The following is a 14008-nucleotide window of genomic DNA, read 5'->3' as shown; positions in this document are numbered from 1 at the left end:
CGATTTGCTGGAGAAAGAAATTCCTGGACAGTCGAAATACTTTTGACAAATTTAACAATCAAAGAGAATCGAATAATTTCTTTTTAAGATTCTATATTTTCTGTTGTTTATTTGTTTGTTTGTTTGTTCGTTCGTTTATTTATTTATTCATCGACGAGAAAACCCTTTAGACAGAAGAAGATTATACATCTATAAAATGCAAAATTGTATAATGATATAAAATAACGGAGAGAGATGGGAACAAACAAAAGTCATAGCGAATTACGAGCTCGTAAATGTTTAAACGAGTGGGGCAACTGATAAAAGAGATCAAAGGATGCATGAACGTTTCATGATTAATTTGCTGGGAATCAAATTGTGGAATAAATAGATTGTTGAAAATGAATTCTAATTGGATTAAATTTCGTTTATTCTTACGAGAGAAAGGCGCGCTTGTAGAAATCATTCTTGAAAGGATCGTAGGTGTAAGTTACAGTACACGTGTAATGTTGCGAAATGCTAATAGAATTTTCCAGAACGAGTCTTCGTTTTCAAGAGATATATTTTTAATACTCGTCGTTCTTTTGTATCGAACTTGCTAAAATCAAAAAGAAAATCATGCGTTAGGCCATTCAAATCCTACGAGATTTTCCGCGAACTTTTCAGGGGAAAAACCGTACAACCCTTCGTGTTTCCCTTTCAAACTCGATAACGGAGGCTTCGAGTTCTCCTGCAGTTCGAAAAACCCTCATCCATCGGCGGTAATTCGATGTACGAACTCGCGCGAGCCAAAGACCCGTGCGACGAGAAAGCTACCTCGACTGGCGAATAACGTTGGAAAGTTGGAAAAAGTGTCAATTAAAGGAATGATTTACGAGAGACGCGGCAGGGATTCGCGTTACGATTCGACGTGCTACGATCGGGCAATTAGTCGTGGAATTGTTTCGCCGTTCTCGTTCCGAGAACGAATCGATAGTCATCGAATTGGAAAAACGGGGACGGAAGATCTTGGAACGATCGTCATTTTCGCGGTCAGCGAGGAAAGCGTTCGTTTCTTTATCCACGCGAATTCCTCTGCTTAGAAGATACACGACTTTCTCGTTCTGGGAGAAAGGAGAAGATTATTTGTTATTTCAGCTCGGATACGTTTCTTGTTTTCGATAACCTCTTCTTTAAAGTGCGGTGAGCGACGGAGAGAGAAGAAGATAACGTCGTTAGACGAAGATTAAAGCTGCGAAGAAAGGTGTCGCGAACGAATCAGGCAACGGATCAAAGAAGCGAGGAAATAATTAAACGAAAGTTTCATCCTCGCAAACTATTGCTTTGTCGGGTCAAACGACCGACTCGTTTCACCTCCTCTTACAGACTCCTGCTTTATCTTTGTAGGGATATCGAATCAGTTTCCGGTTCATACTCGAAGCCGTGCAACTCTAAAGAAGAGACTCGAGAAGTTATATATCGACTTGGAACGATAGTATTCCATTCTCGAGAACGATACCCTTTAAGAACGAGTTTCCTCGATAAAAAAAAAAGAAGAAAATCATTCCTTTTACGATATAAATCTTCCATCTTGATTTCTCTGTACAATTTTTTAAACAAAATGTAACAGTTTGTAAATAAAATATTGCTTTCGGTTGTAACGTTCTTCTTGGTTTGATGTTCACAGCCTCGGACCTGGACTGCATAAGGGCGCTGTTTAACGAGAAGGAGAAAGAGCTCTCTCTGGCGGTGGCGAAGGTCGAGGAGTTGACGCGACAGCTGGAGGAGCTGCGGGGTCGACAGAACGCGGCCGGGACCGGAAACGGAGGTGGAGGTGCCGGAGGCGTCGGTGGCGGAGGCGTTGGCGGTGGCGGTGGTGGACACTTGTCGACGCCGGCCAGCGCCGAGCTGGAAAAACTTAGGAGGGAGCTTATGGTGAGCCCTTTCACACTCTCTAGCCGTCGCTGCTGTTCGCAGCTGCACCATTCTGGGTCGTGGCTTCCATTTGCAATAAATTGTAACCGACCATCCGAGGGCGAGTAGGTCGATATCGTCCATTCCGCGAGTGTGACCGGAATGCTTTTACCGATCCCACAGAATTTTCTTATACGATGGTTTCTTATAGGAATGGTTGAAATCTTAAAGGTTCGGATAGAAATTGAACAACTGTTTTTCTCCTTTTTCGCTTTAACGTCTTAAACGAAGCAAGATTCGTGTTACTGATTTTAACGAGAGCTAGGAAATTGAAACGAATCCCTTTTCCCCGTCAACAGTATCGTAATAAGATGAACGAGCAGCAAAATCAGATGGTGTCTCAACAACGGTTAGCCCTGGCACAACGACAAGCGGAAATGGCGTCGATAGACGCGAGGATAGCCCAGCTTCAGGGTCGTCTTCAGCGTAAAAGAGCCTTGAATCAACGACTAAGCCAGCAACTAGGCTCTGGAAACCGCACGAACGCGAACACGGGGTTCACGGAGTCGAAGCTGGACTTCAACGCCGGAGGAAAGTCCAGACCCGCTGGAAACATAGCCGCCATCGAACCATACTCCCATATACCGAACGACAACGATTTTAATCTGAACAAGAACGACCCCAAGTACCAGACACTGCCTTACAACACCAAGTTCACGGTGAACTTCAAGGCGGCCGAGGACGACGTTAACAAGAACAAGATTCAGCACTCGGCCAGCGCGTCCCAGCTGGGTCAAAGAGCGGCGTTTCAACAATTTGGTCATCAAATCGCTCACAGCCAGTCGCAGTCGCATATTCAAGGTTAGTAGTTTGAACAAAATTTTCGAAGAACGATTTAATCGTAAGCTACGAGCTCGATTAATCGATGATTCGATTGATATTTTCTTAGGTCAATCGCAACTGCTAGGCACGAATCAACAGCAGCACAATCAGAACCTAGCCAACCAGCCCGTGAACATACAACAGACCTGCAACAACAATAACAATAACAACAACAATACCAACAGCACGAACAACAATTTGATCGGTTCATCCCACAACTTCAGTCCGGAGAGTCTGTCGCAGAATCTTCGGATCCATCAGCAACAACAACAGTCGCAAACGCAACAGCAACAGCATGGGAACGTACAACAGAAGCAACACAACGTTGGTTCGTCGGCGTCGAACCTTGGCACCACGGTGTCCCTTACCCAAACTCAGAACCATAGAAACCTTCAAACGCATCAGAAACCGGTATCCAGCGTGGCGCCGAGTTTCTCCGTCAAGTCTCAGATCTATCAGACTTCCTCCACGAAAATTCATCCTGTAATGCCTCAAACGTTGAGTCTGATAGGCCGTGGACACAATAACGCGCAAAATTTTGTCGGTTTGAACGCTCAAAATGCCAATCAACAGCAATCAAATCAATCTATCCCTAGCAATCAAACGTCAAATCAGGATCAGACTTACTCGTCGAGGCACAATTATCCTGTGATTCAGCATCCGACTCAAGCAAACACTCACGTGTCTTCGTCCTCGGTCTATCAGACTCAGAACTCTCCTAACCCTCCGTCAACCATTCACTCGTCATCCAGCGGGACCAGCTTCGGCAATTCGGTTCAAAGGTACAATCAAACTCAACCGATGACCAGTCCTACATCCAGCAACGAACTATCCGATAAGATGAAGTTCGAGCAAGGAAAAGGCCAAGAAAAGTTCGAACATGTTCTTCCAGCTAAGCACGAACAGCAAAGGTACGAGCCCAATCAGGTGTTTAAGTACGATTCTCATCAGATAAAGTACGAGCAACATTCTAAGTACGATCAGCATGGAAAATACGACCAGACTAATCAACCAACGAAATTATACGAACAATCAAACAAGCATGAACAAAGTACCAATCAGACGAATAAGTACGATAACGTATCGAAGATCGAGCAAGGGAAGTACGAATCTGCGCAGAACAAGCACGAACAAATACATGGAACAAAGTACGATCCTAATCAGAATACTCAGCAATACGGCAAGCACGATCAGCACGAGATTAGACCATCGGTGGTAAAGTACGAACACAATGCAGGATTCAAGCACGAACCGTCGAACAAATACGAAGTCGGTGGGCAACAATTCAAACAGGACCCGGTCAAATTCGAAAACAATCAGAATAAATTCGAGCAGGGTTCCGTAACGAAGCACGAGCACAATGGGAAATTTGACATCCCCGCGAAGACCGCGGAGAAAACGTTCGAATTCGACAGGTTGAAGAACGAGAACGAGAGGAAGAATATGGGAGAAGACAAGACGAAACCAGCACTACCTCCTAAACCGAGCAAACCGAATCCTCCGCCACGGCTGACTCATCATGAAAAGGTGGATAACTCGACCGACGGTATTAGCGACTGCAAGAACAATTTGGGAATCAATGCAAGGTTTGTGCGTTGTTTCGCTATCGTTTATTAGGCGTATTAATTTAGATTATAACGAATTTCACAGATTTCATACCTACTTTTAAATAAAAATTTGAATTTCGGAATTTAGATTGGAATTTTGAGATTGAAATTTCTATCTCTATTCGAATCCATGCCAAGCAACTATTGCCCAAAGGAAATTGATAGATAGAACAGGGATTTTGGGAACAGCTCGTAAAAACGATTACCGGGTTAATTATAAATGTTAATTAGTCCGTGATCGATTTGGCCGGTGAATCGAAGCCTGTCTCGAATAATAGACACCAAAATAGAACCACTACCGTGCAGCTGAGACAACAGTTTAGTGTACGCGAGCTCTTCGATCCATCGAGGCGGGATCCAAGTTCCTGTTTCCTGACCTAAGTTCCCTCCAAATCTTACCATCGAATCGCGCGCTTTTCCCCTTTCTTCGAATACACGTCAGTCATCGAAACTTTTTTAAGAGATTAGGAGTTTGATAGACCTGGCGTCTTCGACCATTAATTCAAACACTCGACACAGAGTATCAAAGTTAGTTGTACGTATTAAAGCGTCTAATTGTTCCGAAACTTCTACGAGTCTCTAAATTCGAGGATTAACCACGTCGATCGTACTGTCCCAATTAATGCATCTTCTTGGACAACCGCAATCCTCCAAGCTATTCTGTCGATCCTAACCGACGTTTCCACTGAATCGTTCACAGAACGGAGAAAGAAGAAGACGTACCGCCGATTCCTACGTCCGAACCGCCGGAGTCTCCAACGGAAACCCAATTCGGCAACCATCAGATCATCAAAGCGAGGCCTCTGACCCTGAAGAAGGCGCCGATCTCCGAACAACCGAAGCTCCGTTACGCCAAATCGAATGTTCACGTGTCGATAAATCGACGGATTGAGATGCCACCGGCGTTTCTATTTCCGGAGACCGAGATTCCAGCGGACCTAATGCAAACGGAACAGCAGCAACAACAGCAACAACAACAACAATCTCAGCAACAGTCACAAATCATCGACACGACGGACAATTGCAAGAAGAGCGGTATCAACGAAGATGTAATTAGCAACGAAAAATTGGAAGAAGCGGACATCATCGACGCGTTGAACGTCATTAATATCGAGGACAAGGCAAAGGCGAAAGAATCCGAAAGAAGAACGGAGCTGGAAGTCGATGGGAAAAGCAACGAGGTGATGAGGAGGAAAAAAGGGAATCTCAAGTCTAGCACAGGGAAGGCAAATCTTTCGAGGAGGGTTTCCTTTGATCCTCTGGCACTTCTGTTGGACGCCAGCCTCGAAGGTGAATTGGAATTGGTAAAGAAGACTGCTAAAGAAGTGGCGAATCCTAGTTCGGCTAACGACGAAGGGATTACCGCGCTTCATAACGCCATTTGCGCCGGTCATTTGGAGATCGTTAAGTTTCTGGTGGAGTTTGGCTGCGACGTAAACGCTCAGGACAGCGACGGATGGTAAGAATCGCTCATTTTATTTTAATCGTTAATTTAATTTGTAAACCTTGAATAATTGTTCAATTAATTTTACCGCAGGACTCCCTTGCACTGTGCCGCGAGTTGCAATAATTTATCTATGGTGAGATTCCTGGTGGAACACGGAGCTTGTATATTTGCCACTACCCTCTCCGATCATGAAACAGCAGCGGAAAAATGCGAAGAGGACGAGGAGGGCTTCGACGGCTGCTCGGAATACTTATACAGTCAGTACTAATTTTAACGACTAGTAGAATGTTTCTTGAATCTTGATGAGCAATTGCAACAAGTTTTATAACTCGCCGCAGGTGTCCAAGAGAAGCTCGGAATAATGAACAACGGGCAAGTGTACGCAGTGTTCGATTACGAGGCACAACACAGCGACGAGCTTACACTGAAGAACGGCGATTCCCTAGTTGTACTCCGAAAGGGTGACGATAACGAGAGGGAATGGTGGTGGAGCAAACTGGGACACAAGGAAGGCTACGTACCTCGGAATTTACTTGGCGTAAGTTGTTGAACTATTTACGAAGAGAAAAGCCAGAACGATCTGTAATTTAAAAATAAAAAAGATAAAAATTCAAGCTTGAAACATCCTGAAAATATCCTAGATCCCTCCTTGATAACTTGTTTTATGACCTATTTTATTCATTCTTCTAGCTGTATCCAAGAGTGCAACCGGCAAAGGTGGACTGAAGCGCGTCTCAGCCGGCGAACTCGTAATATCCGATGATTCATTACCACAGTATTCGATTCGCAGCTTTATCTCGTTAAGTATCATAGTTGCATCGTCGCATTACGGATCGTTATCTTAATTTAATCGCGTCCCATTGTCATCTGAACAAAGCGAGCAGCAGAACGTTCTATATAGTTTTTTTTATGTTTCTTTCTCTTTTTTGTAAAGCAAAGCGAAGAACATTGCTAATAAGCCCGGATCATGGGTGAATCGCGTAACATTAACAAACAGTTAGGATGTAATTAAGAAAACGGGAAGAACGATGAACTGGATCTTGTATACGCGCAAAGTTTAATTACTCTTACTTTTTACACTCTTGTTTACTTCCTTTTTGTAAAGGAAAAGATAACCACGAGGTCAATTTAATTTTGATTATTATAACTGTTAGTCAGTTCCTTCAGCGAAAAAGTACAAAAGAAAATTTCAATCTCATTACCCGTGATTCCGCTTTTAGCCTGTCAACCGCATAGTTCAGAGATGGAACGTTTTCGTTTTAATATCCATCAGTTAAGATCACTCAGAAAGTTTCAGAAAGTTTTAAAAATGTCAAATTAGAAATTAATGCAACTTCATTTATCTCTGACACAAGATAAACGCAAATCTTCTTCCTATTAGTTAAAAAATAATTTTAATTAACTTGATGTAACAACAAACGATGATAATTTGCTTTTTAAGCTTGATCGTTTCTATTTTTTATGCTTTCGGAAACTGGTCGAAGCAGAATCACGAAATTTTTTGAATGATCTTTCAACCTTATCAGAGAGGCAACTTTTATTTTACCCATATTATGCGAAACGTTCTACGTGAACAGCGTAGACAAATTTAAAACGCGTTTGATTTGTTTCAACTAAATGTTTTTATTTAGATGAAGTCAGATTATATTGTTGCGCTCATTGTTACGTTTTTATTCGTCTGGTGAAATTTTCCAAATCCGATCGAGGCAAATTCGGATTTCGAAAATGTTCCTAAGAGTGGTGTATAATGTAATCTTGCCAATACGCACTTCTAAATGATCCGTTGTAAGAAAAAAAATTTGCGCTTATGAGCACGAAAGAGATCAAAAAGATCTCGATAATGGTACACGACTTTTTTGTCGTTTTGAGTTGTATTCATCAGTGCGAATTTCTAAATAATCGACTTAACACTTGACTAGACACATGTATAATTGATTATCGTCTAGGAAAAATTCAAACGGCTCGATCAGAAAGATTCTGAGCATCGTTATACTGTCTAAAAGAGTGTACAGGTATGTGAAAAGAAATTTTACACGCTTCTTAGGATGTTTCTGATATTTACACACTCACTCACTCACTCATTCATACACACGCGCGCGCGCTCACGCGTACACGTACACGTACACACACTACGCCACATCATACACCCGTAAATGAAGTATGTGCCTTTCAGAAGTAATAATGGATATATTATGTAAGAATGCATGATATATTATGACGAATAAATTGTTTTTAATAAAAATCAGTTTAGATGTATGTTTATTGTCATGAAAAGATACAGGCAAGAAATTGTACCAATGAAATAAGTATCGTCCTTAAGTATTTTTGACAAAATACACATGAAATATATTAAAATAATGTTAAAATACCTTAAAAGGTGTCTATCATAACTAAATCATAAATAACAAACAACACTAACGATATACACACCTGAAATAAGTTACCTTGCACTAATAACGTAATATCGTTTTTAAGCAATGTTCCTAGTTCGTATAACATTAATTATAGTTGGAAAGTTTATAAAAGTATCAAGTATCTCGAACAATTAATACAAACGTAATATAAAAATATCATTTGATTATCTTAAATACTATTAACATTACTATTTTAATACCGTTCTATATAAATCTCATTATGTGATATTATTATAAAAAGAAATAGTAAAAAAGATATAGTTAATTTAACAACTATCAAGACTCGTTAGAGTCTTTACATCACGATTAGAATTAAAATTTATGCATATATTAAAAATATATATGTATATAAAAGTAATAGCATTTGTAATATGGCATACTTTATGTTGACGTAGGGAAAGCATTTAAGTTTCATTGTTTTTTACTTCGTTTATCAACTGTAAACAAACTTTTAAATCCTCATAATCTACAACCATCGCATCGAGCCTGTGAACAATTCCATAAAACGGGGTAATATCTTTTATGCTGAAAATACAAAATCCAAAATTTTTTGTCAGTACCTATCAGTAAATATATCCAATATGGTACTCGTGAAGTTTCCTCTTTTTAGAGCTTGAGAACAAAAGTGTGTCAAATTTTTAAAACATTTATGAGTCAAATTGCACAGGCTTTGATTTTCCTCTTCATATAGTTGCTTTGTAATATTCCATGCTGCATAAACATATTGCATAACTGATACCCAGTGCTGTGATTCTACAAGCCTTTTCCCCTGATCTATAATAGTTTTCTGTACAAATTAGATATAGCGTTAATAACAAATTAAAAAAAATATATAAGAATGTAAAGAAATCACTGCACACCTGAAAGTTATCTAAATAAATGTGAATGTCAGATAAATCATCCCTATTAGATAGGACGATGCTAATTTGAATATTTTGCTTTAAAGTATTTAATGTGTCGATTAGTGGTTGTATATCAGCCATTGGCATCTTTTTTAACAAAACATTTCTTATTTTTTCATTCTCATGTAACAGACCATCCTCTTGTGTGGAAACCAAATCCATAATCATATGAACTAACTGATTATGACTAAGACCTCTCAAACCATTTAATAAATTGCCATTAAAATATTTCGGTGAATTATTAACATCCAAAGAGACCTGTGACTTTTTCTTCTTATCTGGTGTTGTAAACTGAGATTCATTGACATCACCAAGAGTAAGCCTTTTTCTAGGTGTACTTCTCAATACCATACTTGATTTTGACGGACTCTTCACCGGTGTGCGATCTTTAGAATTTGAGCTACAACAGATTCAATATATTTTTGCCTAATTGACTTATAACAGAAGTAATTGGGAATGAAAAATCTTTACCTGAAAAGGCTGTTTCTTTTACAAGTATCAAGATCAGGGGACCAAACTATAGTTCTACGACGACGTCCTCGTTTTTGGATTACCATCTCGTCTGGGCTAGGTGCAGGGCTCCAAGAGTCAGTGCCGTGTCGACTGTTTAAAAAATTATCCATTGCATTAACTTCGGTAGAATTTGCTTCTCCTAAAACACGTAAATTGAAACTAAAAGAAATAAACAAAAGATAAGATGACATGAAAAATGTAAGGAACGCACCAGGTGAAGCGGAATTATTGACAGGAATCACCGCTAAGGCTTGGCGAGAAGATCTCCTACGCGTTCCATCTGGTCTCCGCAAGAAATCTCTGGTTGTTGGAGTATTCATTTCTTTCAATATAATAGAGAATTATTCATTCGAAGATATAATTAACTGATGTATGTTTTCCTCGAGAAATTATTACTTAAATGTAGAACACGAAATGTCAACCTTATTTTCTGATAAGAACAGAATATTTAACTATTTCACATGGTTTATTGATAATCAGATGAAATTGTTATCTATAAATTGATAAAAAATACACGTAAGATCACAGAGAACACAAAATATTTAGAAAAAACGATCACGATAATGCGTCAAACAGAATTATAACTTGTAACAAATAAGACCGGAAAATGGCGGGAATGAATCTAGTTGGTTTATTCCAATGTAACTTTCTGCTGAATTCTATTATACTACTTGAATAAAATTGACTTAAAAAAAAATGCACAACTTATTGACTAGGCGTGTATGACAATTATTTTTATGATCTGTGAAAGTTTTTAATTTTATAATCAAATATAATTTTTATATTTATTTCTATATCTTTTTTCATGAAATAATTGATTATTTACAAAATAATCTTCAATTTTTTACAAAATCGCCTATTCGTTGTTTACTATTGTTATACATATCTGAAACAAATTTATTAAATAATTTCCAATAGAACTAACAATTAACCAATTAGAATTAACATAATAGAACTTGACACTTTAAGGCCAGGTAAGGTTATGTTAAAATATATTAGTAGCACGTGAGTTGTGAGAGTGAAATGTTCTCTGGCAAATCATTAATTTTATATTATATAATTATTAATTTTAAACTTTAAGATAAATTTAAGTACTTTATTTCAAATTTATACGATAATAGATATCGTAGTATTAAATATTTTTCGGTCACAAGTTCTTATAAGAAACAGTAAAGTAAGTATGAAATGAGGTTATTTACAATTAACATTGTACAATAGTTATACATAGACCTATATAATTTATCAGAATAAAAAGTAATTTAACATCTTTCCTCTAGCATGGATGAATTATTAAATGATAACCGATTTGCTCATATTGCAAGGGATCCTAAATTTAAAAGGATCCCAAAAGCAGAAAGAAAAGTGAAAATAGATAAAAGATTTCAAAGTATGTTTAAGGATAAAAAATTTACAGTTCAATATACCATTGACAAACGTGGTAGACCTGTAAATCAGACATCATTTGAAAATCTTAAAAAATATTATGATTTATCTAGCAGTGAAGAAGAAGATAGAGAAAAAGAACTTGAAAAACCTAAACAAGAAGAAAAGAAACCTAAGAAGCTTAAAAAGACAAAAAATAAAAAGAATGAAGTTCTTCGATCAAAAAAAAGTGATTCAGAAGATGATGCAAATAAAAATGCCAATACTGATTCATCAAATAATAATTGTTTTTCAAGTAATGAGGAGTTACTTAGACTTAAACCAAAAAAGGAAAATGATGTAAATTCTGAGAAACAGAGTAACACAGACTCTGAATCTGAATCCGAATCAGATATAGATGAGGCAACCAATGCAAGGAACTTAGAAATAGATTTGGAAGAAAGTAAAAGGCAATTGAATATTAGAAGCAAAGATAAATCTGAAAAGCTTACAGATAAAATCAAAGAAAAGTTAAAAGATTTAACTGTGAATTATGCCAGAGGTGAAGGAATTTTGATGACAGACAGTTCTTCTGATGAAGAAAGTTCTGAAACTTCTGGTAACATATATTAAGTGATTCTTATTTTATTTATATATATATATATATTAAACATATATATATTAAACATATATATATATATATATATATGTATATATATGTATATATATGTATGTATATATTTGTATACAATTTGTGTTACATTTAGATGAACAAGATATTGAACATGGTTGGGGTGAATTAGACAAAGAAGCTGAAACAACAGATGAAATTACACATAGATTGGCAGTTTGTAATATGAACTGGGATAGAATACGTGCTGTAGATTTAATGGTTTTATTTAACTCTTTCTTGCCTCCTGGTGGCTTTATTTGCTCAGTTACTGTAAATATAATTAATTAACAGATAAAATAAATATTTTCAACATTTTTATAGTTAAATAATTTCAGATTTATCCATCAGAATTTGGACTACAACGGATGAAAGAGGAAGAAATTAAAGGTCCAAAAGAATTAACAGAGACAAATAAGGAAAAGGAAAACGAAAATGGAAGTGATGTACGAATTCATGCTTTTCTTTTTAGAAATACAAGTGAAATTGTATATAGACTTAGAATATAATTTTCCAGGACGAGGAAGGATCAGCATATCATATGGAAAAATTAAGACAATATCAACTAAATAGATTAAAATATTATTATGCTGTCGTCGATTTAGATTCTGCTGAAACAGCAAATAAAATTTACACTGAATGCGATGGTATGGAATATGAATCTACAGCAACAAGATTGGATCTTAGATTCATACCAGATGATATGCAATTTGATGAGGTATGTTACTTAATCCTAATGTATGTAAAATGTATTCACTGTATATGATCTTAGATACTTATTTTAAGACTCCTAGAGAGGTATGTGATAAAATGCCGGAGCCTACAAAGTATCAACCAAGACAATTCATAACTACAGCTTTGCAACAAGTCAAGGTACGGTTAACCTGGGATGAAACAAACCCTGAAAGAACCGAGATTGCACAAAAACTGAATTCTGGAAAATTGAATGAAATTAATGAAAACGACTTACAAGGTTATTTAGCAACTGAGTCAAGTGACAATGAATCAGGTACTATATCTTTTTTATCACTCAGGACTTCATATTTCTATTATTTCATTAACATTTTTTTTTTTTTTTTTTTTTTTTTTTTTTTTTTTTTTGTTACAAAAGAAAAAGAGGAACAAAAAGAATCTCAAGAGAATAAAAGCGACTCGGAAGCGGAAAAGAATACCGATCCGATTGAGAAGTATAAAGCTTTATTAAAAGAGATAGAAGAGAAAGAAGAAGCCAAACAGAAAAAGGACGTTGAGCTAGAATTTACTTGGGGTTTGGGCGCAAAGGAGAAAGCTGAGAAACTGGTACAAGAAAGATTAAAGAAAGATCAAAACCTTACGCCATTTGAGCAATATTTAGAAAAACGGAAAGAGAGGAAAAAAGCTAAACGAGAGGAACGGAAGAAACATAAAAATGTAAATAAAGATACATTGGACTCTGAAGGTTCAGAAATGCTTGATTCAGATAATGAAATTGGAAATAATAAATTATCTTATAAAAAGAAAAACAGTATGGAAAATGATAACCTTGCTTCATCAGATAGCGAGGACGAAAAAAAACGTAAAGCTGAATTAGAACTTTTATTAATGGATGAAAATGAAGATGACAAACAACATTTCAATATGAAGAAGATTGAAGAAAATGCCACAATGACAAAGTCTAAACAAAAACGATTGAGTAAGAAGAAAAATAGACAAGACCAAATAGTAGAAGATAACTTTGAAGTAAATGTACAAGATGCAAGGTTCAATGCGTTGTTCACATCGCATCATTTCAATATCGACCCAGCAGACCCACATTACAGGAAGACTAAAGGTACTGAAGCTCTAATTAAAGAAAAGTTGAAAAGAAGAGCTGATAACGAGTTTAACGAAGTGAGTAAAACTTATTTATATGTATTCTCAGTCTACTTATATATATTACATGTATTTATTCTTGCTTTTTTAAATACTTTAGGAAATACCCGTTAAAGAATCAAAACTGGGCTCTAATACAGAATTGCAGTCATTAATTAAATCAGTGAAGAAAAATGCTAAAAATATTTCAATGCCTATAAAATAATTCTTTTTATATATAATGTCATATGTTTTTAATAAAACGTTTGTAAATACATATACAAATTCAATTATATTGAATTTTATTAATTCACATGTGTATTTCTGATAATTTATGCAAACCTTCTATACCTCATATATTAATCTATTTTGCATAAAATATAATGCTGCAAAATATTTAAAAAAGCGAAAGTTAATAAGCCGTGACACAACAAAAACAAAAACTAAAAAAATGTTGGTTGAGTTTCCCTTCTCCTACGGAAGTTCAAACCCACTCCTATGGCACTCGC

The 14008-nt window shown here is 36.7% G+C and overlaps 3 protein-coding genes across 9 annotated transcripts in view; 2 read left to right on the top strand and 1 right to left on the bottom strand.

Annotated features, from left to right (window-relative positions):
• The window catches only part of LOC132908757 (putative uncharacterized protein DDB_G0271606), a 106984-nt gene extending 98931 nt beyond the window's left edge, over positions 1 to 8053 (top strand). For all 7 annotated transcript variants that reach the window (XM_060963068.1, XM_060963062.1, XM_060963061.1 and 4 more), the window contains 7 exons: positions 1646 to 1893; positions 2232 to 2733; positions 2822 to 4340; positions 5062 to 5820; positions 5899 to 6065; positions 6147 to 6346; positions 6499 to 8053. In XM_060963068.1, the coding sequence (XP_060819051.1) occupies positions 1646 to 1893; positions 2232 to 2733; positions 2822 to 4340; positions 5062 to 5820; positions 5899 to 6065; positions 6147 to 6346; positions 6499 to 6534 (3431 nt within the window). In that variant the 3' untranslated portion in view covers positions 6535 to 8053. The remainder of the gene's footprint in view (positions 1 to 1645; positions 1894 to 2231; positions 2734 to 2821; positions 4341 to 5061; positions 5821 to 5898; positions 6066 to 6146; positions 6347 to 6498) is intronic.
• LOC132908776 (uncharacterized) lies at positions 8051 to 10217 on the bottom strand. Its single transcript, XM_060963103.1, has 5 exons — positions 9849 to 10217; positions 9596 to 9776; positions 9083 to 9524; positions 8783 to 9009; positions 8051 to 8708 (listed from the first exon to the last, which is right to left on the bottom strand). The coding sequence occupies exons 1-5, from the start codon at positions 9955 to 9957 to the stop codon at positions 8627 to 8629; spliced, it is 1041 nt and encodes a 346-aa protein (XP_060819086.1). The 5' UTR covers positions 9958 to 10217; the 3' UTR covers positions 8051 to 8626.
• A 423-nt stretch (positions 10218 to 10640) lies between these two features.
• On the top strand, positions 10641 to 13784 carry LOC132908764 (ESF1 homolog). The gene is made up of 8 exons (XM_060963087.1): positions 10641 to 10811; positions 10915 to 11618; positions 11767 to 11942; positions 12008 to 12115; positions 12187 to 12387; positions 12456 to 12678; positions 12781 to 13538; positions 13621 to 13784. Exons 2-8 carry the CDS (start codon positions 10916 to 10918, stop codon positions 13723 to 13725), a joined length of 2274 nt encoding a protein of 757 aa, XP_060819070.1. The 5' UTR covers positions 10641 to 10811; position 10915; the 3' UTR covers positions 13726 to 13784.
• Positions 13785 to 14008: the final 224 nt, after the last annotated feature.

Source organism: Bombus pascuorum, chromosome 7, assembly GCF_905332965.1.
Source record: "Bombus pascuorum chromosome 7, iyBomPasc1.1, whole genome shotgun sequence".
In the NCBI taxonomy this organism is placed as follows: Eukaryota; Metazoa; Arthropoda; class Insecta; order Hymenoptera; family Apidae; genus Bombus; species Bombus pascuorum.
The sequence above is the reverse complement of the archived record's forward strand: the minus strand, read 5'-3'. Positions and strand labels throughout refer to the sequence as shown.

What these genes read in the sequence shown, in the direction of transcription:
- LOC132908776 (XM_060963103.1), bottom strand. Translation starts at nt 9,957, where the DNA reads ATGAATACTCCAACAACCAGAGATTTCTTGCGGAGACCAGATGGAACG. An exon ending in AAAAGAAACAGCCTTTTCAG is followed by an intron (nt 9,525 to 9,595) that starts GTAAAGATTTTT and finishes AATCTGTTGTAG; the next exon opens with CTCAAATTCTAAAGATCGCA. An exon ending in TTTATTTAGATAACTTTCAG is followed by an intron (nt 9,010 to 9,082) that starts GTGTGCAGTGAT and finishes TAATTTGTACAG; the next exon opens with AAAACTATTATAGATCAGGG.
- LOC132908764 (XM_060963087.1), top strand. Translation starts at nt 10,916, where the DNA reads ATGGATGAATTATTAAATGATAACCGATTTGCTCATATTGCAAGGGAT. An exon ending in AGAAAGTTCTGAAACTTCTG is followed by an intron (nt 11,619 to 11,766) that starts GTAACATATATT and finishes TGTTACATTTAG; the next exon opens with ATGAACAAGATATTGAACAT. An exon ending in AAAACGAAAATGGAAGTGAT is followed by an intron (nt 12,116 to 12,186) that starts GTACGAATTCAT and finishes ATAATTTTCCAG; the next exon opens with GACGAGGAAGGATCAGCATA.